The sequence below is a fragment of the Arvicanthis niloticus genome, chromosome 13, assembly GCF_011762505.2.
Source record: "Arvicanthis niloticus isolate mArvNil1 chromosome 13, mArvNil1.pat.X, whole genome shotgun sequence".
Lineage (NCBI taxonomy): Eukaryota > Metazoa > Chordata > Mammalia > Rodentia > Muridae > Arvicanthis > Arvicanthis niloticus.
Window position 1 is genome coordinate 66815815 of NC_047670.1, and position 25680 is coordinate 66841494.

At 38.0% G+C, this 25680-nt stretch overlaps 1 protein-coding gene across 2 annotated transcripts in view; it reads left to right on the top strand.

Annotated features, from left to right (window-relative positions):
- The window catches only part of Cntn1 (contactin 1), a 285977-nt gene that overhangs the window by 247415 nt on the left and 12882 nt on the right, over positions 1-25680 (top strand). For both annotated transcript variants that reach the window (XM_034516364.2, XM_034516363.2), the window contains exons 19-23: positions 1109-1343; positions 6222-6325; positions 10664-10850; positions 13132-13244; positions 14025-14181. In XM_034516364.2, coding sequence (XP_034372255.1) covers positions 1109-1343; positions 6222-6325; positions 10664-10850; positions 13132-13244; positions 14025-14181 — 796 coding nt within the window. The remainder of the gene's footprint in view (positions 1-1108; positions 1344-6221; positions 6326-10663; positions 10851-13131; positions 13245-14024; positions 14182-25680) is intronic.

Sequence of the window (25680 nt, forward strand, 5' to 3'; positions counted from 1 at the left end):
GCCCCTGCCACTGTGTCTTCTGCTTTGAAAACCTTGGGTCTGACATAGGATTTTCCTTTCAGTCATAAAAAGTGAATGAAAAGTTTGCCTCTTAGTGTCAAAGGCCTTTGCGTGACTACTGTAACAGATTAAAATGAATTACAGTAGTGGCTGAATGAAGTACGGCTTGATACCGTGTGTGTGTGTGTGTGTGTGTGTGTGTGTGTGTGTGTGTGTTTGAATGTGTGTGTGTGTGTGTGTGTTGTTATCCCAAAGTACAAACATCACAAAAATTAGACGTTCAGACGGGCAAATAGAAGATATTAGAGATACCTTTAACTCAGGATTGTCAGTTCCTGCACAAACCTTGAAAATGATGCATGTCTTCCAAAGACACCCTGAGCAAGTTCCAGGAAATGAAGCATTGGTGCAATGCTCAGGAAGCAGGTACCAGAGCCACCTCTTACATGCAGGAGTGACACCACTCTTTCCCCCAGGCATCTGCACTGCTACTCCTCCTGAAAATGTCTTTCTGATGACAACCTAGATATTCTAGAGTCTGGATTCATACTATGGCCTTTGGCTTCTGTAATCCAGCCAGCTATCTTGTGTCTTTTCAGTCCCGTTCTAGGTACTGAGAATGAAAAGGAAAGAAAATTCATAAAACTCCTGCTCTTGTACAACTCAGTATTCAGGAGTTGAGGAGCAGTAGATAATGAGATAAATGTGTGGAACTATCATGACATCTTGCAAGAGAAAGGAAGAGGAAGTGGGGAGATGGCACATGGCGTACGGCAGGTTCTTGGAATGGCAGATTCCATGGGCTGAGAAAATGCTGTACCAGAGCTAATACCTCTTCTATAGTAGAAGGAGGAATTAACAGGGAGTAGATGCCATGGCGGTCGGGGGCAAATGGAAGTTCCATGATCAGCAAGGATACCACTCCAGGAATGGCATCATCTCCTGGATGAATATTCTTCTGTGCTCTGGCATCTTCATCTATCTCTAATTTATTAAATAAGTGTCCTTTTACCAAGAGCATGCTTCCTTCCCTGTGTGACTGTGTTCTTGTAAGACTCTTCCACTTAACTGTATGATAAAGCTATTCTTTATTTGAATTTCCATTTAGCCTTTGTCGAGAGAGTACCATTACGGTAACAATTTTGGTTACATAGTGGCATTTAAGCCATTTGACGGAGAAGAGTGGAAGAAAGTGACCGTTACTAACCCAGATACTGGCCGATATGTCCACAAAGATGAAACCATGACCCCTTCCACCGCGTTTCAAGTCAAAGTGAAGGCATTCAACAATAAAGGAGATGGGCCCTACAGCCTCATAGCTGTTATCAACTCTGCACAAGACGGTAGGTGAATGAGAGACATGGCTGGCATCAGGAGGAAAACTATATTTGCTAGTAGGATTTAGTTTGTTGTCTTCCATACCTTGTCTAATAAGATCTTTTCATGTTGTCATGTGTTCAGGAAGCAAGTATTCCCTGAAGCCAGTTTTAAATGTTATCCATTCCATGTAAATAGCAGAAATCCTGCTAAGAAATTTTAAGCCATATTCATCTTTCTTATTCTGTCTTTATGAATTAGGAAATGCTCTTAAAACCATTGACTGATGATAATCAGTCACAGTGTGGTGATTATAATTTTGAGGCCTAAATTCTCCATACTTGAGTAACTTCATGGAGTCTATGTTTTGCTGTGTGTTTTTAAAAATATTTTATCAATGTGTTTATGTGGATATTATGCCTATATATATATATGTTTAAACACCATGTTTGTCCAGCACCTGTAGACGATTTCAGATCCCCTGGAAATAAAGTTATAGATGGATGTGAGCCATGCTGTGGGAGTCGACCCTGGGCCCCCTGGAAGGCCAAGGAATGCTCATGATCACTGAGCCATTTATTCATCCTATAAACATATACAGTCTCAACCTCAACTACTAGATAAAGGTCTCTGGATGGATTATTTAAGAATCCTAAAGATTATATACATACAAATGCCATTAAAAATCAGCAGTTATAGTTATAATTATATAGTTCAATGACAATTAAAATTCAAAAACAGCAATTAAAGAAATAGAAACCGTGAATTTGAAAGAGAGCACGGAGGAGGTTACCTGAAAGGGGCTGAGGGAGGAAGGAAAAGGAAAATGAGATGTTTGTAAAATTGCTTGGGATGTTAATGCAACATTTGTCTAATGTCAGAACTTAAGTACATTTGCTATTACAATTAAATATTGAAGTAAGTGTGTGTGTGTGTGTGTGTGTGTGTGTGTCCCCTGTACCTGAGTATGGCTGTATGGACATATAGTGTGTACATGTGGAGGTCATGGGGAACCTTCAGGTATTGTTCCTTGGGCAACATCCACCTTGAATTTTGGGTTGTTTTGTTGTTGTTGTTACTTTGAGGCAGGGTCTCTCCATGCTCTCTGAACACTATGAGGAGGCTGGGCTGACTGACCGAGGAGCCTTAGGGATCTACCTGCTTCTGCCTCCCAGCTCAGAAGCAGCAAGTGCAAGTGTGCACCACAAAATCCAGTGGTTTGCCTTTCTCCATGGAGTCTGGGGATCAATTTTGCTTCTCATGCTTGCAGGGCGAGCACTTTACCAACTGAGCTATCTCACCCAGTCAGTTTTTATTTTTTCCTTCAAAATAAAATTTAAAAAAAAGTGTCTTGTAGGCAAGTTGAAAATAGGGAAGCAGTATGAAATTTTCTCGAAAATGTAAATGTAAACAGGGTACAGTTTTAGATTAAACCCAGTTAGATTGTTTTCTGTGGTTTTCCACTTACACTGCTTATTTATACATTTATAAATTATAAATTTAAGGGAGGGCTGGAAAGATGATTCAGTTTCCAAAATACTTACTGTGCAAGCATGAAGATCTTAAATGGGCTTCCTAGCACATAGACAAAGCAAAGAGCTATAGTGTGTCCGTGATCTCAGTGCTGGGAGATGGAGACAGTAGGATTGGCGTTGATTACTACCCAGCCAGGCTAGCTAGGTCCACTGATCCTGTCTGAAAATAAGAAGGCAGAGAAGCAGTTGTGGATGGTATCTGAGGATAGTCTTCTCACCTCCACATGCACACATGCATGTGCATATATGCACCTGTACACCCAACACAAAAGGTATGATAGGGTCATGGAGATGGTTTTCCTGGCCAAGGACTTTCTGGAAGGACTAGAGTTCAGATTCTCCAGCATACATGTGAAGAAAATATCCATTAGGGACTTCTGTTTATAATTCCAATGCTAAGAGAGAGTTTGATGGCCAGCAACTTCTGTCCAATTAATGATGCTCATGCTTACTAAGGGACCCTGTCCCTAAAATAAGGTTGAAAAATACAGACAAAGACATATGTCATTGACCTGTGACCTCTAAACAGAGAGAGAGACAGAGAGAGGGAGGGAGGGAAGGAGGGGAAAGAGAGAGAGAGAGAGAGAGAGAGAGAGAGAGAGAGAGAGAGAGAAGACGAGAAGACAAGAGAAAAGAATTTTATTATGGCTCCTTCCTTATTAGGATGTACTTTGTCCATAATTGATAGATAAAAAAAATAATAAATGAAGATTTCATGCCTTTTGTCCTGTCTACAAGTACTTCTGTCTACAAGTACAAATACTTATGGCTAGGTTTCTTTTGGTATGTGCCGAGTAACACTACAGAAATAAATTCAAAAACTAAAATATTATAAGGTTCTCTGCTATCAACTTAGAGAAAAAAAAAATCAATATTCTGGCCACTCTGCTTTGCATGTTTCGTTGTTGTTTTGAGAAAAGGTCTCATTTACTATGTAACCCAACCTGGCTTCAAACTCACAGCAATCCTTCTGCCTCAGCCTTCTGAAAAAGCCATTGTGTACCACCAGCCTGGCCATATATTACTCCAAAATAGATGTAGAGCTGTCTCTTAGAAGTCAATAATAATTTTAACATATATTTCTTATTACTTTCCATCTTTCTTAAAATTGTAATGTGCTTCAAATGGTTGTGCTCTCTTTTAAAATAAGCATGTTACTCTACATATGAAATATTATTTTTAAGGCACAGACATAAAAAGTAATCATCTGAGTAATTTATCTCAACTAAATAAACTAAATACCTCCAGAGAATAAAAGGTAAAAACCATTTGAATTTAAATTCATACAATGATCACTCCTAGAGTTATATCTTACTGCCTTTGTGTTTCATCAGCTTGGGGTTAAAGCAAGGCTTCATCTCACAGAGAAAATCCCAGTTAGAATTATTTCAATTATCTCTTCACCCAGGATCAATTTTGTTTTGACTGCTCTGTTTGTTACTCAAGTCAGATTTTAGGCAAAGACCATGCTTTTTATCCACTGAGTTAGAGTTAGGGTTGTTCTTTTCTTTTTTTCTTTTTTTTTTTTTTTAATCATTTTTACAGTCCAGTCTTTGTCTCCCTCCTGGTCTGCCCTGACTATTCTACATCCCATACTCCCCGCCATGTCTTCAAAGGATGTCCCCAGCCCCCAACATCCCACACCCACCCCACCAGACCTCCCCATTCCCTGGGGCTTCAAGTCTCTTGAGGGTTAGGTGCATCTTCTCACACTGAGTCAAGACCCGGCAGTCCTCTGCTGTATATGTGTTGAGGGCCTCATACAAGTTGGTGCATGTTGCCTGGTTGGTGGCTCAGTGTCTGAGCAAACTCAGGGGTCCAGGTTAGCTGAGACTGCTGGTCTCCTATAGGGTTGCCCTCCTCCTCAACTTCTTCCAGCCTTTACCTAATTCAACCACGGGGGTTCACCAGCTTCTGTCCATTGGTTGGGTGTAAATATCTGCATCTGACTCTTTCAGCCCTTTTGGAGGGCAGCCATACTAGGCTCCTGTTTGTAAGCACACCATAGAATCAGTAATAGTGTCAGGTGATAGGGCCTCTCTCATTGAGCTGGATCCCAATTTGGGCCTGTCACTGGACCTCCTTTCTCTCAGGCTCTTCTCCATTTTTGACCCTTCAGTTCTTTCAGACAGGAACAATTCTGGGTCAGAGCTTTTGACTGTGGGATGGCACATTCCTTCACATGAGAATTCTTTCTTGAAGACTTCACATGTCTCATAAATCTTCTGCAACTTGTGTAAGTTCCCAGTCTTTCTTGTGCAAAAATGTCAGTCATGAGGCTTGTTCACCTTTCCTGAAAGAAGTAGTTACTCACATATGGGACATTCTGTAGCATTAAATATGATTATGTCTTTGTAATGAAAAACAATAAAAGTTGATCAGCCTTCATTCAAGGTTTCTGTGCCTCTTTGTGTGAATTTCACAAAGGGTGTAATTTGTTTCTGTCCCTTAGCAAATGAGGCCTTTGATACATATTTGATTTGATGCCCATTTGGAAGATTAGGCATGGAAAAGCTCTCCACAGTCCAAAAAAAAACAAAAATGGGGATGTCACAACTTGTCTCAGGGATCTTGAACTGCTTTTTAATTTTAGCTTGAACATGATAGGAAGATTTTATTAATAGTTCTCTGTATCTTTGATTCATATAAATAGCAATAAGAAAATTAGTTTCCATGTGATTTTCTATGCTAAATATTAATTTCCCCATTTTTGACAAGTAAAACTTTTGAACTTATGTAATTAAATGAATTTGTATCAAAAGACTATATGGAAAGTATTAGTTGTGAGTGTTTCTAAAAGTATAGTACCTGCTTATGGACATCTCTGAGAGCTCTAAAGTTTCCTGTTTTATGAAAGTGTGTGTATGTGTGTATGTATGTGTGTGCATATGTGGAGATATGTGTGAGTGTGTGTGAGTGTGTGTTTGTGTGCCCATGTTTTTGTGTGTATGTACATGTATGTATGCATGTATATATGTGATATGTGCATGTATACATGAGTATGTGATATGTTTATGTACATGTGATATGTCTGTGTGGTATGTCTATGTATGTGCATAACTGTGTGTATGTGTCTGTATATGTGTGTGCATGTTCACGTGTGATACGTATGTATGTGTATGCATATACATGTGTGTGCATGTGTCAATGTCTATGTATATGGATGCACATGTTCAAATATCTTCAGTGATCACATTTGAAAACAACAAAGATATAGGAAGATTATTATACTTATTTGAAAGATGTTTATTTATAATTCTATCCATTTACATACAAAAGACTTTGAGTTTTTTCTAAACTTCAAGAACTTTATTTGAAATTTTATCTAAACTTCTGTCTTTAAAAACTAACATCTTCATTCAATTTTAGCTCCCAGTGAAGCCCCCACAGAAGTAGGGGTCAAAGTGTTATCATCCTCTGAGATATCTGTCCATTGGAAGCATGTGTTAGAGAAAATTGTGGAAAGCTATCAGGTGAGCTGTTTGTTTGTTTTTTTAAAGTGTATTTATTCACACATATGTAGGCATACATTTTTTTAATAATATGGCTAATCTTTCAATGTCTGGTGTCCCGGTGGCTAGTTTGGTATTGAATACCCTATTCCTTCTAAACAATGGTTTGGGTATCTATATGCGGTTTGTAAGGAGTAAGAAAGATTACCTCAATCTGATCATTATGTACCATATCTATGTATTCAATGAACACCATGTACATAAGAAACACAGAACAATACTGTCTCTTATTTAAAGACTGAATAACACAAAGGTTCCTACCCGACTTATCTAGGAGGAACATAAGGAGACCTGTGTATACATAATGATTAGATAAAAATAGATATTATTACTCATCCTGTCTCCCTTGCTTCAGGCCAAACCTGTTACTTCCAAATGGTGTGCAAGTGCTCTTCCATTGAGCCACACCCTGAATCTATTATAGTCATGTTTTGGTAACCTATATTTATATTACTTTAAGTTAGTCTCATAAAATGCTGGTATCAGCATTTTAGGATAAATATTATCTCTCACTATCTCCCTTAGTGCGTTGACAGTCTAGGAAGGATGCAGACCAATAAATGAGACAATTTCATGATTATTCAATTAATACTATTATAAGTTAATAGTAGACAAGGATCCTTTGGGATTTTTTAGAAACGAATAGAGGAACAGATGGCTGCCATGGCCTTAAGACTAAGAAGAATTTAGGGTACATTGTTCTAGAGTTTACAGGTCAATTTATGAAACTAGGGAGACGGCCCAACTAGTAAAGTGTTTTCCTGTTAAGCATCAAGGTCTGAGGTTTATCCTAAGAACCAGTGTGATGAGATAACCAGGAATAGTGGAGTGCATATATTATCCCAGAGCTGGGCAAACAGAGACAGTGGAATCCAGGAGCCTCACTTTCCAGCATACTTAGTCGATTTGGCAAGCTTGAAGCCAATAAAAATGATACAGGTGGACCACTTACGAAGAAAGGTTATCCTCACACATCTACATATATGTGCACATGTGCCACCCCCACAAACGCACCTGTATGTACATAATTATACACATGCAAAAATAAATATATTATCTATAAATAAACTGGGAATCTCTTATGTATGTTGTACTTCCTTTACTGATGGAGATAATCTATTCCTGATTCATCTCCCTTTTCCAGTGAACGTTCTGGTGAATGATGCAAAGTGTTACATTTGTTTTGATTGACACTGTAGGTTGTTTCCCTTACAATGAACAGTTTTCTCATGAGTCAATTTAATATTTTACACACACAAGCTTGGCCTAAAGATCAAGAAGCCCGGATCTATCTCCTCTATTTGGAAATGAATTCTAACTTCAGAGTTAGTTTAGATGAAAGTGATGATGTCACATTCTTTTAAAATGTTTATTATATTCTTTGACAGTTTCAAGTTGGGAACATTTTTATCCCCATTATCTTCTCTCATAGATACCCCCTGGCACCTTGATCTCTTTTTTATTCTTTCACACCGAATTTAATGAAGCTTGTTAACATGAGATTGAGTAGTGGGTGGGAGTGTGTTTACTAGAACATGGGAACCTTACTATTGGCCCAGCACTGAGGAACTTAAGTGTCCTTTTCAGTACCAAACCACTCACAGACTTTGTGAGATATGGGGACCCCTTTCCCATAGGATAATGACATACTTTGCATGCATATATCTACTTTTGCACACTTTATGACTTATTAAAACATAAGTCATGAGTAAATATGTATTTAAGAAGAGTCTTACTATGCAAGGAAGCTATCTGCACTAATTGTGAAATGTTAACTTTACATTTAACAAGCCATACAAGAAGCATCTTAAAACAAAGACACTAGGGACTCCTTTAAATGTTCTTTCTGCTCTCAAGTTACAAGGTCATTGCCTCTCTTGAATTTAAGTTTTAATAAAAACTGGTTTTCCTTTGAGAATTGGATAAACAAAAAAACTCTATCTCTTAGGATACAATTTCAAAGATTAAACTTTAAAAAAGCTCTATCTCTTAGGATAGTTTCAAAGATTAAATTAAGGGAAGTGCAGTTATATCTTTTGGCTTGACTAAATGTCACATGGGATTTTGAGTCAGAAAATGGGTGTGATTATTCCTCATTCTCTTACATGCATTTTATAGAAACCTTATATTGTTTTAGTCTATGTCTCAGGGTTACTATTGCTGTGATGAAACACCACAACTAAAAACAAGTTGAGTTTATTTTGCTTATGATTCTGCAATCACTGAAGGCAGTCAAGGCAGGAATACAAACAGGACAGGAACCTAGAAGCAGGAGCTGAAAAAGAAGAAGTCATGGACAGGTGCTGCTTACTGTCTTGCACCCCATGCTTCACTCAGCCTGCTTTCTTAGAGAACCCAGGACCACTAGTCCAGGGATGGCACTACCCACCCTAGGTTGAACCATCCTTCATCAATCACTAGTTAACAAAATACCCTATTGGAAGATTTTATGGAGGTATTTTCTCAATTGTGGTTCTTCCTCATCTCAGATGACTCTAGTTTGTGTCAAGTTGACATAAAATGATTTTATTCAGCATAGTCTATAAACTCCTCTTTGGAGTGGACGTAAGCATTAGTATGAAGAGATACTTTAAAATGTTATTCAATACATATAAACATTAAGATTCAGGAACCTTCGAGTCCTTGGTTTTGACAGTTGTATGTCAGGATGAGTTCTACCATTATAAATTTATTTAGATATTTTATGGGGATGATCCTAAGAAAATGCCTGGGACTTCCCAGATTGCAAATGTTTATTGTATTTTTCCTCTGCTTAGCAAGGAAAGTTCTCATACCTTGTCTAGTTCAAAGTCTTACACGGATGTAAGCATCTTCCTCCCACTCGGGTGAATGAGATCACTGCGCAAATCTTCTAGCCCTATGCAACTGGGGACTTCTCAAGAGACCCTGTCTCAGCTAGAAGTCTGGAACACCTCGGCCAACAGATATCAGCTATGGGGATATTTGGTGCATTTTTACTAGTTCTATCTTGAGATGACAGAAACGCCAGAGATTCCATCAAAACCAACCAAAACTATGATATTGACAACATCAAAATGATCATTAGAAGCAAAATTAAAATAGCATCAAAGAAACCAATAAGCAATGAGCGATTATCCTACATTTATGCATTTAGAAACTATATACCTGACATGTTAACTCTTTAAATGTGCCAAGTGGACTTGGTTCACTGACTTCCATTGTACAAGGGTCATGTGTTTGCTAATGTAAATGAGAAACTTAGGCTCATGTTAACACTAGATGATTTTATCTAGATATTTTGTCTAGTTTTAAAAATAAATTCTCCATCAAACAGTGTAGCTAAATATGTAAAAATTTGAACATACTTATAAAATTAATTTTAATTCGTGTTAATTAGATGTTACTAATGATTTAATACCTACAAATAGTCTTTATTTTACAAACCTAAATTCAAATTCATCACTTGTATTAAGCTTTGAGACAAAGAAGGCTGTACTTAGCAAAAGTAACAGTTTCTAATAGTAGCATGGAAAATATTTTTAAAGTATCTTAATTGTAGGTAATGTATATAACTCACCAAATTATTAAGTATTTTCTACAGAGTCTCTGCACTATGAGTTCAATGGGCCAAGAAGATAGGATGAGAGAAATAACTTTTACAAGTTATGCTCTGGTTTCCACATACAGCCCATAGCATACAGGTGACACACACACTTACGCTAAATAAAATAAGCATGACTAATTATTGGGTGTATTTACTTGATATTGTAAGGAATGAAAGTAACTAGTTAACATACATACATAATATTACATACATACATACATACATACATACATACATACATACATCTGAGAGGATTTTGTTAGAAGAAAATCATTAGCCAGTACATTCGAGGTTGCACAATGAGTTTTTTGTCAAACAAGGTATATTTCTACCAAACCATCCAAGGCTTATAATGGATTGAATCCATGTCAACAGAAACAAAACAAGAAATTAAGATAGAAATTATTGTCAAAAGTATTTCAACAAAAAGATCACTTTCATATTTTAAAAGTTAACCATACACAGTCCCCCCTCTCCCTAGCAACAACACAAGGCAAGTTCAATCAGCAAAGTGCAGGTTTCATTCCATTTTACCAATTTTAGTTAGATCTCGTTATTCAGAGGTCAGTAAGTAGGTAAAGATGCCATTAAGTGGCACTGAAAATATGGCGGCTTCGAGCCAGTAGAATGAAGCCTACGACAATGAACTTTTCCTAGCAAGAAATTTTTTTGCTAAGTCACAGCAAAATGTCATTCACTTTGGATATTTGCAGATTCGGTACTGGGCGGGACATGATAAAGAAGCAGCCGCACACAGAGTTCAAGTCACCAGCCAGGAGTACTCAGCCAGGCTGGAGAACCTTCTGCCCGACACCCAGTACTTCATTGAGGTGGGAGCCTGTAATAGTGCTGGGTGTGGACCTTCTAGTGATGTGATTGAGACCTACACCAGAAAAGCCCGTGAGTATCATACTATGAACTGAAACACGTCAAAAGCTACCGTTTGATTTAAAGAAGATCCTGACTGTAAGCACATATGGGAAAAAATGGTCTATCTAGCTGCCCACACACCTTTGGTTTTCAATCCCACATCCATTATAGAACAGATGGTTTCTTGTCATTCCCAGCTGCTGTCAAAAGGGAAAACTGAGATGCACACTCTTACACAATTTTATTCTTCTTTCTAATGCTTTTAGAATGTGCCTCCTTCAAACTGCAGACCATTAGAAAATAAACTAGTCTACCTTATGCATTTATTAATTTTAGATCACCATCATATAATATAGATACAGTGTAACTATTATCAGACTGTGACTACTTTCTGTTCTCTTTGACCATATGACAAATTTGTCTGTTCTGCTCAGATCTGGAATTTTCTGTCTCCAGCCTCACTTCTGGAACCAAACTGAATGTGTATACAGAGGAACTTTTGAGTGCAGAATTCTAAAGACATACACAAGTGTGTCTAGGAATGATTCCCATTAGCATTTACAAAGTTGCAAAAATTACTAGGGAACACATCTCCTAGTACACTCACAGAGATAGATGGTAATAGACATAATTTTCAGTTTTACTCTCTACTGCATTATATCTATGACAGCAGACAATTGGTTTTCCTCTTTAAATCTCCATTTTCTTTAAGTTGACAAATAAAGCAATCTTTTTTCTCATTCATCCCATTCTTTAATTTTTTAACAAATATGTGTTATATCCAGAATAGTTCTTTATAGAAAGAAGGCAGAAGAGACCACACCAGACTTTCAAATGCAAACTAAAACCCCATTAAATAACTGTGATTCTATCCACAGCACAATAGATTTTTTAACAAATATGTGTTATATACAGAATAGTTCTATATAGAAAGGATGCAGAAGAGACCACACCTGACTTTTAAATGCAAACTAAAACCCCATTGAATAAATGTGATTGTGTCCACAACACAATAGAATAAATGAACTGATAAAATGGAAAGTGATTGTGTGGGAGTCAAATCTGTGATGAAGTGGCTGCAAGAACCGGAAACAGTGTCCTAAAACCTAGATAGAGTGTGCGTGGGGAGCAATGAGAAGGACCAGTTTGTGACAAGCTTGGAGAATACTTTTGGATAGATAAAATAAGCGTGCAGAATTTGAAACATTTAACTTTGGAAACATCAGTATGACCAAAACATGGCTCTGAGGTGAAGAGGGAAGAGAGAGTTGAAAGCAAAATATGAAGTACTTTGTAAGTCATCATTAAAAGTTGAGGTAATTCCTGAGCATAGTTAAGAACCATTTTTAAGTCAGGGAGTGACACCTAATTCTGGTGTTTTAAGCCCTCATTCTGACTTTAATGCAGGCAGGTGACATAAGAGATGGCTTGGATTTGAGAAGAGAACCATTGGCAGCTAGTATGAAAGGGTAGTATAGAGTGAGGTGGGAATGATTTCTCAGGAGGAGTTGGGTGAACCCATTGGTAACTTGGGTGTTGGCAATAAATGGAAAAGACCAAACACCAGATTTTTGCTTGAGAAACTAGAAGCATGCTTGTGCCATTTTCAAAAGAAAGACTCCTAAGACACAGATTTGAGCGTACACGACCAATGATTCATCTTTATTACATTACATTTGGACCTCAGATATTCAATATAGACAAGAATTTTAACACATATTTAGAGAACAATAGATAGGCTAGGTAGGACCAGAGACTGACTTTGAATGTTTAAATAGTTAAGGAAGATTTATAGACAAAGCAGAGTCATGTATGCAAAATCAACTTTGAAGCCCTTCCAATGTGTTCAAATTGATCAGAAAGCACAAAGTTAGCTCACAATTATCAATAAGGGAGAGGGGAATAAAAGCGAATAACAGAGAGGCAGAGAAGTCACACAGATATCCAGAAAAGTGTTAACTCAGGAAAAGTTCCAAAGGTTTCAAGCCAGAGAAAGGTATAAGAAATGCCACTAGATTTGGTCAAGATTGGTGACCCTGATGGTAACAGTTAAAGAAACTGGAAGGAAAAAAATCAGATGAGAATAAAGACAACTCTATTCCCCTGCCTCACCAACCACTGGGAGCATTAGATGAATTCGGAGACGTACAGTGCCATGCTGAGCATAGAGCCTGGCATATGACATAATCCTTAGAATGAGTTGTTGTTGCTGACAGCTCGACTCACGTCAGCACCACAAACACATATGATGTAGCTCGCAGAACTTACATTTAGTCCAGTGACCACGATTCCCTGTTTCTTCTTCCCTCAGCTCCTAGCCAGCCGCCAAGGATCATCAGTTCTGTGAGGTCTGGCTCCCGATACATAATCACGTGGGATCATGTTGTGGCACTATCCAATGAATCTACGGTGACAGGATACAAGGTAAATAAGACGTGGCTAGCGTCTTCTCCACACAGCTTTATTCCTGCTAACATTGATGTGTGCGGCTTCAGTCAGAAACACAAATTTGGCTTCCTCATTCTACTCATACAAAAGAGTTAGAAGGTAGAGTCTCACAAAAGAGCTTTAGATAAGAAGACATCTTTGATGGATTTTAGGGAAATTCTATGACAAGTGAGTAAGAGAAATAGAATACCTGTTTTAAGGGATGGAACTATCAGAACCATCCTTAAACGGGAAACAGAATGCATTTGTTTTCTACGTCTGGGAGTGCTGACTATGGTGCCACCTCCCTTCCTCACTGTAAACTAAAAGGAAAGGGATATTCCCATTCACTGTATTCCATGAGATTGCATTTACATTAGCTGTGTAGGCTTTAAGAATAATGTAGAAGAGCCTGAAGAAAGGAAGAGAACTTTATTGGGTCCACTTCAAAATGTGACAAGTTTCCATTTTACATTTTCCCAAAGAAAAAGAGAAATATGTATCTTTTTCATGGCATATTTTTAGTTATTTCAAAACAAAAGAAAACTAACAAACAGTAACAAGAACAACAACAATAAAAAAAAAACCCTTGAGGTTATGGCGCATATATTTATTTGTATAAGCTCCAGCTCACCAATTCTTGAGGAATCAAAACAACATGAAGGTCCCCTCACTTACTTTTTGAACCAAAGGGTAAGCATTGTGTGCTGATGTTAACAACAGGCATTGACTGAGGATTGTAAGTTCATTAACCATTCATAATTTGGGACCCTGTAGATACTCTATAGACCTGATGGGCAGCATGATGGCAAGCTGTTCTCAACTCATAAACACTCTATAGAAGTCCCAATCCCCAGAGATGGAGAGTATGTTGTCGAAGTTCGAGCACACAGTGACGGAGGAGACGGAGTAGTGTCTCAAGTCAAAATTTCAGGTAAGCCATCATCTACAAACTGTTGTTTCAGTAAGGTTATCTCTGGGTTGCCAAGCCCATGTGTGGCTTTTCAAGAGTGATGTTAGAACCAGCATTCACAATATTAGCATTTTTCTAAGCAAGCTCAAATATCAAGCATGACACGAGACTTGAAGTTCTGTTTCTTTTGAATGAAAAAAAGTAAATTTGTAGCATAGATCCTACTTGTCAGTGATGATGTAGATGTCAAAGCATCATTAAACATGTCTAAGAGGAATGTGTCTCAGGACCTAACATTGAAAAATATAAGGCATTAAAAGCAAAAAGAATAATACTAAGCAGCTATTTAAAGATACTCAAATTTTCTTTTGTATTTCAAGAGGAAATCTATTTTAAGTATTCTTCTGACTTGTTTTTTTCTTTTCCACATATGTTAATATAGTAATCAGAAGCTTTGTTGAATATGCACATTGCATTTGGGCAAGTTCTTGTCCTCACAGGCTTGGCTAATCTCTAACTTGTAGTTGAGACAGTGAGCCTCTCTCTGTATTGTATCTACCATATTTTTATAATTTTCTTAATTTTTAATATTTTTTATTACTTTCTCTTTTTAAATTTTAATATAGTGAATTAAAGTCAATGTGAACTTAAAATTTTGATCACAGAATATGGAACAATAGAAGATGCCAAATCAAGATAGCAATGACTGGTTGAGAAAAGTGACTCATAGCTAAGTAGATAAATGTGTTATTATATATTGAGCCAACAAAAGATGACTTAGCACAATGATAGAGAATTCAATAATGAATTCTAGCTTCCCACATGAGTCAAGTTCGCCTCAAACTCACCACACCACATACACGATTTTTGCAAATAGATTTTCAAATACATACAGATGTCAAATAGAAATCTAGGGAATAACAAATGTTCCTTTTTATTTTAGTTGTTATGTATTTTCAAAACAGATTTTTGAGAAAGAATGGTATTTTTATCCATTTGATTTTAAAATACTGTATATTTATTTAGTTGACTTTATGCCTTCTAATAAATCAGTAATAAATCAGAAATCTATCAGTAAGGCATCTTGATGTTACTAGAAATGACGTACACATTTAATATAGTATGTTGGGAAACTCTTAAGCTGTTAAGTTGAACTCTGTAACCAAAGCCACTGGCTGTATGTACACTGCACCCTTTCACTTTTCTCTCCTCTGTTCTTTAGAAGAGAAAGCACTGAGAGCATGATGCAGGAACTTTGGGTGGTTAACCACCTTCACTCCCAGATTTTCTTTTTCTGTGGTTAGGTAATACAGCATAAAATTGACAAAACCAAGCAGTTGGAGGTTGAGACTTACTTGATCCATACATTAAACTAAAAATCCATATTGCTATATTTAGTTTTTTCTTTTGATACAAGTCTTTCTGGATAAACCTGGCTACCCTAATGCTAAGTTTGTATAGTAGATTGACACAAAGATCCCCTACCTCTGCCTCCTGAGAGCTAAGATTAAAGCTTTGTACAGCTGTGTACTTACTGATATGTCTCATATGGGCCTTTTCAGGTTTGCTGTCATTGCTGATTTATTTGCTCTGTTTACTGTCTGTGTTTTTGTTCATTTGTTTGATATTTAGATAGGTCGTCTTGTAAACTGTAAAAAATCAGACTGTCCTTTAGCTTACTATATAGCTGAAGGTGAAATTGACCTCTGACCTTCCTATTCATTTCTCACTGAGGTGTGCACCACCATACCCATGTGTGTATGTGTGTGTGTGTGTGTACATGCATATACATATACACATACACATATATACACACACACATAAATACATTTTCAGAATCTCTAATTCTTCTGAGCTTTTGTTTGTGAGCCGTGAGTAGTATGGATGCAAATTATAGATTGAATTCCTCTGCTTCCGTAATTACAGGATGCTATGTAGTACAATCACACACAAAAACCTACAACTTTGTAAATACCCACTCCTATTGGAATTGTTGGTTATTTGACAATAATGTTACATTCAAATGGCTTTTTTTGGAAGTCCATTGACACAATTGAATACAATTTATTTATAAGTAGTCCCAGTCAGAAGTGATTCCAGAACATATCTCTGCAACCATTTTGAAATAACCAAATACTTTATATCCTTTTGCTTCCTTCTGTCTAAGAGCTAAATGGTAATCAAAGAAGATTAAACTATTTTGCATTTAAGTTGACTCTGAAATGTGATCTCTTTCATTACCACTTAAACATCAATAATATCTCTAAGCTTCTTCCTTTTTGGACAGCCTTATACTAAATTCCTGGTTTCGTATAACAAGCATAAAAGCTGGAGGAGAAATGCATTAAATAAAGCAAATAGATTAGACTTCAAGAGACATCACACTTGATGGCCAATGTAATGTGGCAGAAGCCCCACTCTCTAACTTGTATTTGAGAAGCTTTGTGCTGGTTCTTTGTAGCAGCACATCTTGCGGTTTAATCAGGTCACAAACAGGAAGTCTGCCTTAAACAACCAGAGTTTTTCTGAGTTCCCACTAAGGTTTTTATCAGCTGCAAGGAAGTTCACAGAAGAAATCTCAATATTTTCTTTGGCTTATTTACTTAGACTTTAACAGGTTTTGGCTGAGAGTTCCTCAGTGAAATGTATTATAAGAACAGGAAGTTAGATTAATAATAATCTTCCAAGATTTACTTAACCAAAACCATTTTTTGTTGTTGTTTATGGAGTCCAACCTAATTTTCTGGAATGACAGCTTAGTATTTTACCATACAAATAAAATCACTCAATAAAGTAAAGCCTTCTCTTTTAACAGACACTTGTACTACTTAGATTCTGTTGTGAGGTGAATGGTCTACTGATAAACAAATTAGTACTTCTGAGCATTTGCCATGGGTCATGTGTCAGACATTCTACCTTTCCATTTATTAAAATGATGGACAACTCTCCAGAACTTGGGAGAAAATTCATAAGCTAGCAAACAAATTCAAGAAAATTTACAGGACAAGGTTTGTGGTTAACATGAGAGAAGTAGAGCAGACTTTTGAAAGATGATTGGAATCAGTCTTTAAGAAGGGAAATTTTTTCTGAGATCTAAAGAAAACAACGTCAAGAGTGGGCATGGGCATGCCAGGAGAAGAAAGGGTAGGAAAATCCACTGTCAGAAGACCATTGTGACTTCTGTATTCTGAGGATGCAGAGAAATATGGGGCAAGGATACAGCTACAAGAAGGGCAATGATGTGAATAGTCTGGACTCAATCTCAGCCTCCTGCCATGCTCTGGAAAGAGGGGCCCCATGTTGCTGGTCAAACCATTATTGAATTCAATGTTGATGAGTGTGTAACAGCAGAGATAAGAAGCCATTATACTGAAAGTTTGCTTGGAAGAAGACCCAAAGAGTATTTTTTTTTTTTTTGATAATTTACTGAGAAGTGTGAGAGGGATTGTTCTGACTTGGAAGATTTATATAAACTAGCTGAATCATCTGCTGAACCAAGCAGCAGAAACACACCCGAAGCACAGTCTGTCTCCTGATACCATGTGATTGGAGCTAATGCAGATCCAGGTGAGACACACTGTACCCAGCGCTCTGGATATACATCAGAGTGAAGATGGGTGATGAAAGTGCCAGCATGCAAACTGAGAAACCAAACCTCACCACAGAGCCAACTCCATAGTCAGCTTCATTTTTAGTGGATTGGGAAAGTAAAATGCAGAAATTGCGATGGCAGATGTTTGTTGGTGTTGCCCAAAGTTGGCAGATGGTATTGTTAATACAATAAGTGAAGGAAAACATAGACTCATTACTTCTAGCTAAGGAATAATATCAAAGAAGCATCTGTGTGCTGTAGAATATTATTCATAGGCAGAAAAACTAAAAACTGCCTGAAATAGCTTGGTTTTATCCTGGTTGGATCAGTGTCTAAAAAATATAGTCAAGGAGCAGGGTTTGCCATCTCCTTCCACTTAGTAGGGTCTCAACTTAACTCGCAAGTTTCCAGGTATCTGGTTTTCAGGGTTTGTGACAATGGCAGGAATTTTCTGTCCTGTGCAGATGCTAAATAAATGCCCAAGAAAGAAATATTGATTCTTAAAGTTGCTCTTAAAATTGAGTACATTTCTAAACACCCCTTGAAAGAAAAAAATAAAAAATGTCTCCCATGATATTCAGGACTGAGACACACATCTCTCTCTATACCCATAAAATGATGTTTCCATGGTTTCTCAAAATGAGCAAGGCTTACTGTTTATCAGAGGATGGCAAAACCAGTTTTAACAAGCGAATGTTTCCAAAAAATGTGGGCCAGCAAAAAGCTGAGGAAAGGATTCTTGATTAATGCTAAAAGTTAGAAAGTGAAAATGGGGTCAGGGATACCTTCACAAAGTTGTAAAGTAGGATGACTGTCAGTTACAGAAAATCATCTTCCAACAGCAAAATTAATTTTAGCTCAGGCAGTAAGGTATAATCAATCTCGATGCACAAATGGCTTAGTAATTAAGAGTGCCTACTGCCCCTACTACCCTTGGAAAAGCCCCAAGTTAGGTTTCTAGCATCAACATTAGGCAGCTCATGACTGTCTCTAACTCCAGCTACAGTAGATCACCCTGGCCACCAGGGAACCTGCACTTATGTGAACTTGCTCCCACACAGACACACTTACTAAGTACACATGGTTAAAATAATAAAAGTAAATATTTTTAAAACATGGATACAGAAATTAAAACAAAAATTTATTATTTAAAGTTACCAAAATATAAATCAATAAAAAATCCAAAGTACTGATCTGAATTTAGTATGAGTATTCTATTTATATGTGCATATATATGTGTGAGTCCTCCCTTCAAACTCATTTCAATTCCTAGAAAACTCAGTGTGGATTACTTCCTTTCTGTAGATCTATTTCTTTTCATTTTATGAATATTTTCCTGCATGTATGTAACTGTAACACGTTGTGGGGCTGTAGCTCGTGTGTGGGGTTCTACTCCGGGCGTGGAGAGATCCCAGCCTGAGGTCCCTTGGGGGCAGAGCTCTTGGATTGGGGTTTTCCAGCCAAGGCAGCTGACCAGAGGCCAGCTGGTCTTAGCCCTTGGGCTCCCAGGCACCACTGAGAGGCCACAAAAGGACTTAGATGTGGGGGTGGGCATATGGTCTGGACAGGCCTGCAACCAAGAGGGATGAAGGAGAGAAGCTCTGGTGGTGGTGGTGCCCCATGGGGTAGAGACTCTTGGTCGAGGCGACTCGCTTGGCTGGGTCATGGCTGGCTCGGCTAGCTTGCTTGAGTTGACAGGCCTCTGTGGCTGGAATGCAGAGAGGTCCTCCATGAGAGATTAGGCAGCAGCTCATTAGTTGAAGGCCCCTCTAAGGTTCTCCATGGCGGGCCCCATGTATGAGAGGAAGTCCATGATCTTAAAACATTTATTGTCATGGCGGAAAGTGGATGAAGCTATGACCCCTGTCCTCAGGGCGGGCCTGAGGTTAAATATCTTTTGCAAGTAGGAAGGTCTGGGAAGGAATACTTAATTGGCTACACCCTCTGGCCTTTAGGTATCTCATTAATATGGAGATCTCTTGAGGCTCTGCAGCCTGTAGTCACTCCCTCTACCTGTGCTACCTGTGCTGTGTGACCTAATGCCACAAACCTTTCCTTTAGAGGGGCTGTGGATAAGTGAAAGGAACCAGGACCTAGGAGCAAAGCAGAACACCTAGTGTCCCATTAGGGTATTATCCAGGGCTCAAGGCCTGTGCTCCACCAGGTACCCAGCTGTCTCTCACAGCCCACCACCCCACACCACATATTTGCCTTGTATCCCCTAAGGCCAAAAAAAACTATGTCAGATCTCCTAGAGCTGTAGTTACATGTGGTTTTGAGCAGCTATGTGGGTGCAAAGAAACAAAACTAGGTCCTTTACAAGAGCAAGTGCTCTTAACTGCTGAGCTGTCTCTCCAGTCTGATGAATTACTTGTATAATATTAATATGCTGTGTTTAAAAAAAACATTAAAATATCTCTGTAAAAACATAATGTCTCCAGTGTCAGGAGGCATTTAGAAGACAAGACTCAAGTCCTGAGGACAACAGTGGCAATAATAAATCTGAAAACATATAATAGATAACTGTGAGGCAGATTATGTAATTAAATAACTAAGAAAATTATATAAATGAAGAAAGAAAGAAGAAAGAAAGGAAAGAAAAACCATATAATAATCAACCAAAAGAAGGCTACCACCACTTTTAGAAAGGCTGACATTGAAGGAAAATCAATGGTTCTGATTTGCTGTGTGAGGAATCACTTGTTTAACATGAACACAGTCATTTCTTAAGGAATTCCCCAGAATTCCCAGTGACTGGAAAAAAGTAACTAGTCTGTTGCTTTTATAAACTCCTCACCGAAGTGATAAAAAGCTAAACTTGTCATTGAATCTACAAAAATTTTAAAAAAGAGCTTGATATTTAAACCACGGAGCCACAACAGAGAATTCACCTTTTCAGAAAGTAAGTAATTTTCAGTCATGTATCACCAGAAGCAAGAGTTCTATGCTGCTACAGTATAAAGTGATCAGTGTTGCTTTACGGTGTGGATGAGACACTAGGCATGCATCCGAGACACCCTGGCCAGGCAATGCTCAGTTTCAGCCAGTGACTCCTTACACATTTCTACTTCCTACACATTTCTAATTTTTTGAAAAAGTTTTTCACCTGTGGAAGAGCAAGGGGCAGGGCATCTGGTTAGGATCTTTCTAAGGGTTGTAGAGATTCAGTAAAATAAAGTTTATTAATATTCCATATCTGGGAGGGGGGAAAGTAAGGAGCTCCAGGAACCCTTCAGGTAGATATATGGTTCTGGATCCCACTGCAAGGCTGTCATCTCATATATGAGTTCAAAATCACTTTAGGAAGAAAAATATTCAATCCTAAGACACTATTTCTAGCAAGTAAGATGGTAATTTCTCATATCCCTGAAACCATGGCTGAATAAAGAATGATCAAGTGAGAATTTTAGTATATTTTTTTCCCAGAGAAAATTTATAGAGAGTCATGTACCCAAATCATGACCTGAAATTCAAGGTGACCAAAGACCTTGATGTCATGGGAATGACATCTCCTCTTCAATGCACCCCATCAGCACTCCTGACTTTTTGAGTTTTGGAGTGTTCACCTGGTTGCTTCTTGGGGAGCTTCATTCAGGAAGAAAATCAGAAGTGAAAATGATGTATACTTAAGTTAATCTGAGCCTGTACTTTGACAATACCAAATCTCTTTCATCTCGACTAACAATGTGAATGGCTGCTAATTAAAGTCTCAAAAAGAGTGATATAAAACAGAAGATAGTATCTAATTTGGATTCCTCGGCCCTGACAGCCAGGTACCTGTCTGAATCTACTCTCACTTTGAAGAAGGAACCCTTCCACACCTACCCTTTCTTAGTACCAAAGGATAAATTTACCCACAAGTACTAGAATGTTACAGAGCATGCAAGCAAGCATTTTCTGAACATTTCTTCTCACCAATAATCAAAGTAATGCACACACAATGTAGAATTTTTGTACCTAAAGATGAGGGTTCATAGCATACAGCTTTTTGGCTGGTAAGTGTCACAGGTTCAGATGTCTCACCTAGAGGCAGATAATAGACCCCACCATGACCTCTGGCATAGACAGACATAAAAACAAGCAAATACTGTCTATTAAGTTTGTGGAAAGGAAGAATGGAGAAGAATTCAGTGTCTTGTGGAAAGGTAAATCTCCTTAGTTTGAATTTTCTTGTTTAGACACACAATAAATGTAAAGAAAATTACACGGTGACAAAACAGAATCTTTTTTTTTCTGCAAGAAGAACCTCTCTCTTTTGTATTCAGTATACAAAATATAAACCAACAAGGAAAAGAAAGACAATAGAAAAAAATAAGACAGAAATGGAGAAATGGTCCTCCATCCCCATGCAAACCCAGGAGGCCTATCTGCAGCTCCACCATGCATAGCCTCTAAACCTAAGTTCTAATGAAAAGTACCACCTTCACAAGTAAGAACACATCAGAGTCAAACCTTGTCACTCACTCTTCATTTTACCACTGAACTTCAAGCCTGACTGGGTTCAGAAGGGGAGATGGTGGAGATAGATAGGAACTGTTTGTTGTTACGAGCACAAGAGAATGCCCTCCGGAGCCCTCAGGCTGCCAAACTTAAATTGAGGTTAAGAAAGAATGACCCTGGTGAGGATGGAGGTCTCCCACAATCTACACTGTCACTTTGCACAATGCTCTAGTGAGCAGCTAGCTCCAGAGCCAAGTTCATTAGCCTGTCTGACATCATGCTCTGGTCACTGAGGATATCAAACAGACATCCTGTGTTACTGGTAAAGATTTGGGCTATGTCACGAATATACAAATCAGGAAGTCCATTGATGGAATGTCATACATTGGGTGACTAGGATCTTGAGCCTGAAAACTGGGGACCTTGTGTCTTACTCTGGGTTTCATGTAGTCTTGCTAAATACTCACAAAATAAAATCATTTTGGATCAACATATTAAATTCATAGTAGTGGCTTCTACAATATATACTAATATATTTTAAAAAAATGATTCTTACACACACTCTATTATATAAAACTATTCACTCTCCATTTTATAGCCCAAAGAGGCTAAGAGCCTTCCGAGGGGTCCCACAGTCAAGTAAGCTATGCTAGTATGCGAAGACATCCTCTCTTACCCCCAACTTCACTCTCCTGCCAAACTGCCACCTTGCTGTTTTAAGATCTAGTAAGCCAATTCTCAAAGTCTTCATAATTATAGAGTTACCTTGCCAAAAATTCCTACCAGCACTGAAGTTATTAGAGGTTACTTTTGCACTTCACTGGCTGTCATTCTGTGGCAACTGCTCAGTCCATTCTAAGGGGAAGTGCAGCCTGGCAGTCTGGTGTTTTCTGGTGGGGAAGGACCAAAGTCAATAGCATGGAATAAAAAGCGCCACAGTGTACACTGCCAACAAACTACACATATCTGCCAAAAATACAAACAGCTATTTTGCTTGGCTTCTAGGCTCCTAATTGACGAACAAGTAGAAGAGGAGGCAGCATTAGTTAGTGGCTTTCACTGTTTTCAAGAAAACCACCGAAGCCACTAGTGCTTATATGATCAAGTTCTGGATGCATACATATAAACTAATATCAGGTTTGATTATTATAAAGAAGATGAAACATAACAAATAAGGTTGAAAATTGTACGGCTCAATGTCTGATATCCTTAAACACTACAGTTGTCTTAGAATCAAAGCAGCATGGCCTGAATACTAACCTTCAAGCTACTAAGATGGAAGACTGTCATTTTGAGAATTCCTCTTCCATATCTTAAGACTTGAAACATCCAAAGATCACAGCCTTTCGAAACTGTGCCCATGGTCCATGGTTACAAACTAGCTACTGATGGAAAAAGGGGGTGGGTCTTAAGCTTTTTCTTCTTTACCTAGATTAGAATGTTGCTATCACAAAGATACAGAGAGAGAGAGAAGAAGATAATTAAAATCAAAATACGCAGATTGATGCATAGGTAATAGAATGAAAAAAATCCTATCCTAAGAGCAGGGAATACAGAACAATCCTGATATACCTAAAACTAAACTAAATATCTGTTTCTTTGTTTTTCTCAAAATCAGACAACAAATGACTCAAGTTACAGATTTGAAATATGAAAGAGTGTGAACACTCCTCCATGTGGGTGGAGGGGAACATTTCACAGCAAATCCAATTCACTTATCAACTTTCTAAAAAGATGTCTCCTTCCACTGCAGGTTAGCTGTTTGTTATTTTATTTTTAACTGGCAAATCGTGACTATTTACAGGGTAAATGTGGTATTTGATCTAAAAATATATTATGGAGTCAATGAAAGACATGAGCACGTTCATCACCTTACCAACTTGCTTTACTATAATAAAAGATTAAGCATCTCTTTTTCCTAGTGTGGTGAGATGACTAGGTGAGTAGAAAAACCCTGTATCCAGTCAGATGGTCTAGTTCATCACCAGAAGTGATCCTACCAAGCTATGCTGTGACCTTCACACATGCACCAAGATACACACATGCTACACACACAAACACATAAATGTGGAAAGCATTAAAGCCATTCTCTTAACTATTTGCAATAAACCTTGTAGACTAGACATTATAATGGTAACAATTTTGATATATGGCCTAATGAAAAATCTAATGTCCACCTCACTTAGTTGCAGTGTTACTGTACACTTCATGCCAAATTCCAGGTAAATAAACTTCCTGCTTGGGGAGTTTGTGCATCTCATCCTTTCAGTGTTTAAAGTTTAAACAGGACAAAGAATGGGATGCAAACTTAGAATAAGAAACTACCATGTGGGAGACACAAAAGCCTGAAAAATTACTGAAGAATGAATCAGCCGGTTCTGGTTCTATTGAATCAACTGACACTCCTCGTTCTAATAAATCAGCTGACACTGGATCTGACCAATCAGCTGACACTGGGTCGGATGCTGCTATTGTCAGGACTCTTCCTGCCTCCTAGTGCTGAAGGATGTTGTGAAATGCGTGCTTCTGCCTTCATAACTTCCTGTCAGTCACATGTTCAGTTCACCATTAACTTGGCCACAGTTGTTGATTTAGGAGAAGGTTTACCAAACATATTGGACTGCATATTGGATTCTCTATGAAACAAGATACTGTATGTTTCTATTGATTTACTTAGGATGTGTGACTATTCAAGAGGACAGTTGTGTGTCAAAGATGAGAGGAAGGTTTAGAACAAGTACATTGTTATCTTCCTCCTTTGGTGGTGTCTGTTATGTAAGTCAAAGGTACTTGATTGCTAAAACAGAGAGAAGTTACACAGGAGCTGACCTATTCTCAAAAAGTTTGGATGCCAAGCTTTTATTATCAATTTTATATCATCATCATCATCATCATCATCATTATTCCAACTAGTCTTTGAAATGTGCCACACAGGTGCTGAAAGAGAACAAAGCTAATTGAATGTTACAGGTACCACCTACTGGTAATTTCCTATTAGCCATGCACTTCTTGAAGTAAGTTAATGAAACAACCATTTACCAATTGCAGTAAGAGGAGCCCCACAATTCCTTGGGGTGATGGAGTGCAGTGGGTCAGAACACAGCCAGCAAAATTCACCTAGGGAAAGCAAAAGATGTCAGTCTACTGCCTTGAGAACCTTGAATTGAGTCTACTCAAAGTTCAGACTCAAGGTTGAGACTATCTCAATCTACTGCTTGAATAAAGCATCCCCTTTCCACACAATTTAGTAATGAGTTTCCAAATATTATAATACCTTGTTAAGACAAATTGTGCTATATATGTTCATATGCTTACATATGTATGTAAATACATGTATGCATGTATATGCACATCTTTGATAAACATTCTCAATTCTCATAAGAAATCCATAGGATTTAATTTTACTTTCTAGTGGGAGGAGCCAGGGTATAAAAAGCTGAGTCAACCAGAGAAAGGTGAATGCAGAGCTGTTCCTTGTTTGGCCTGCC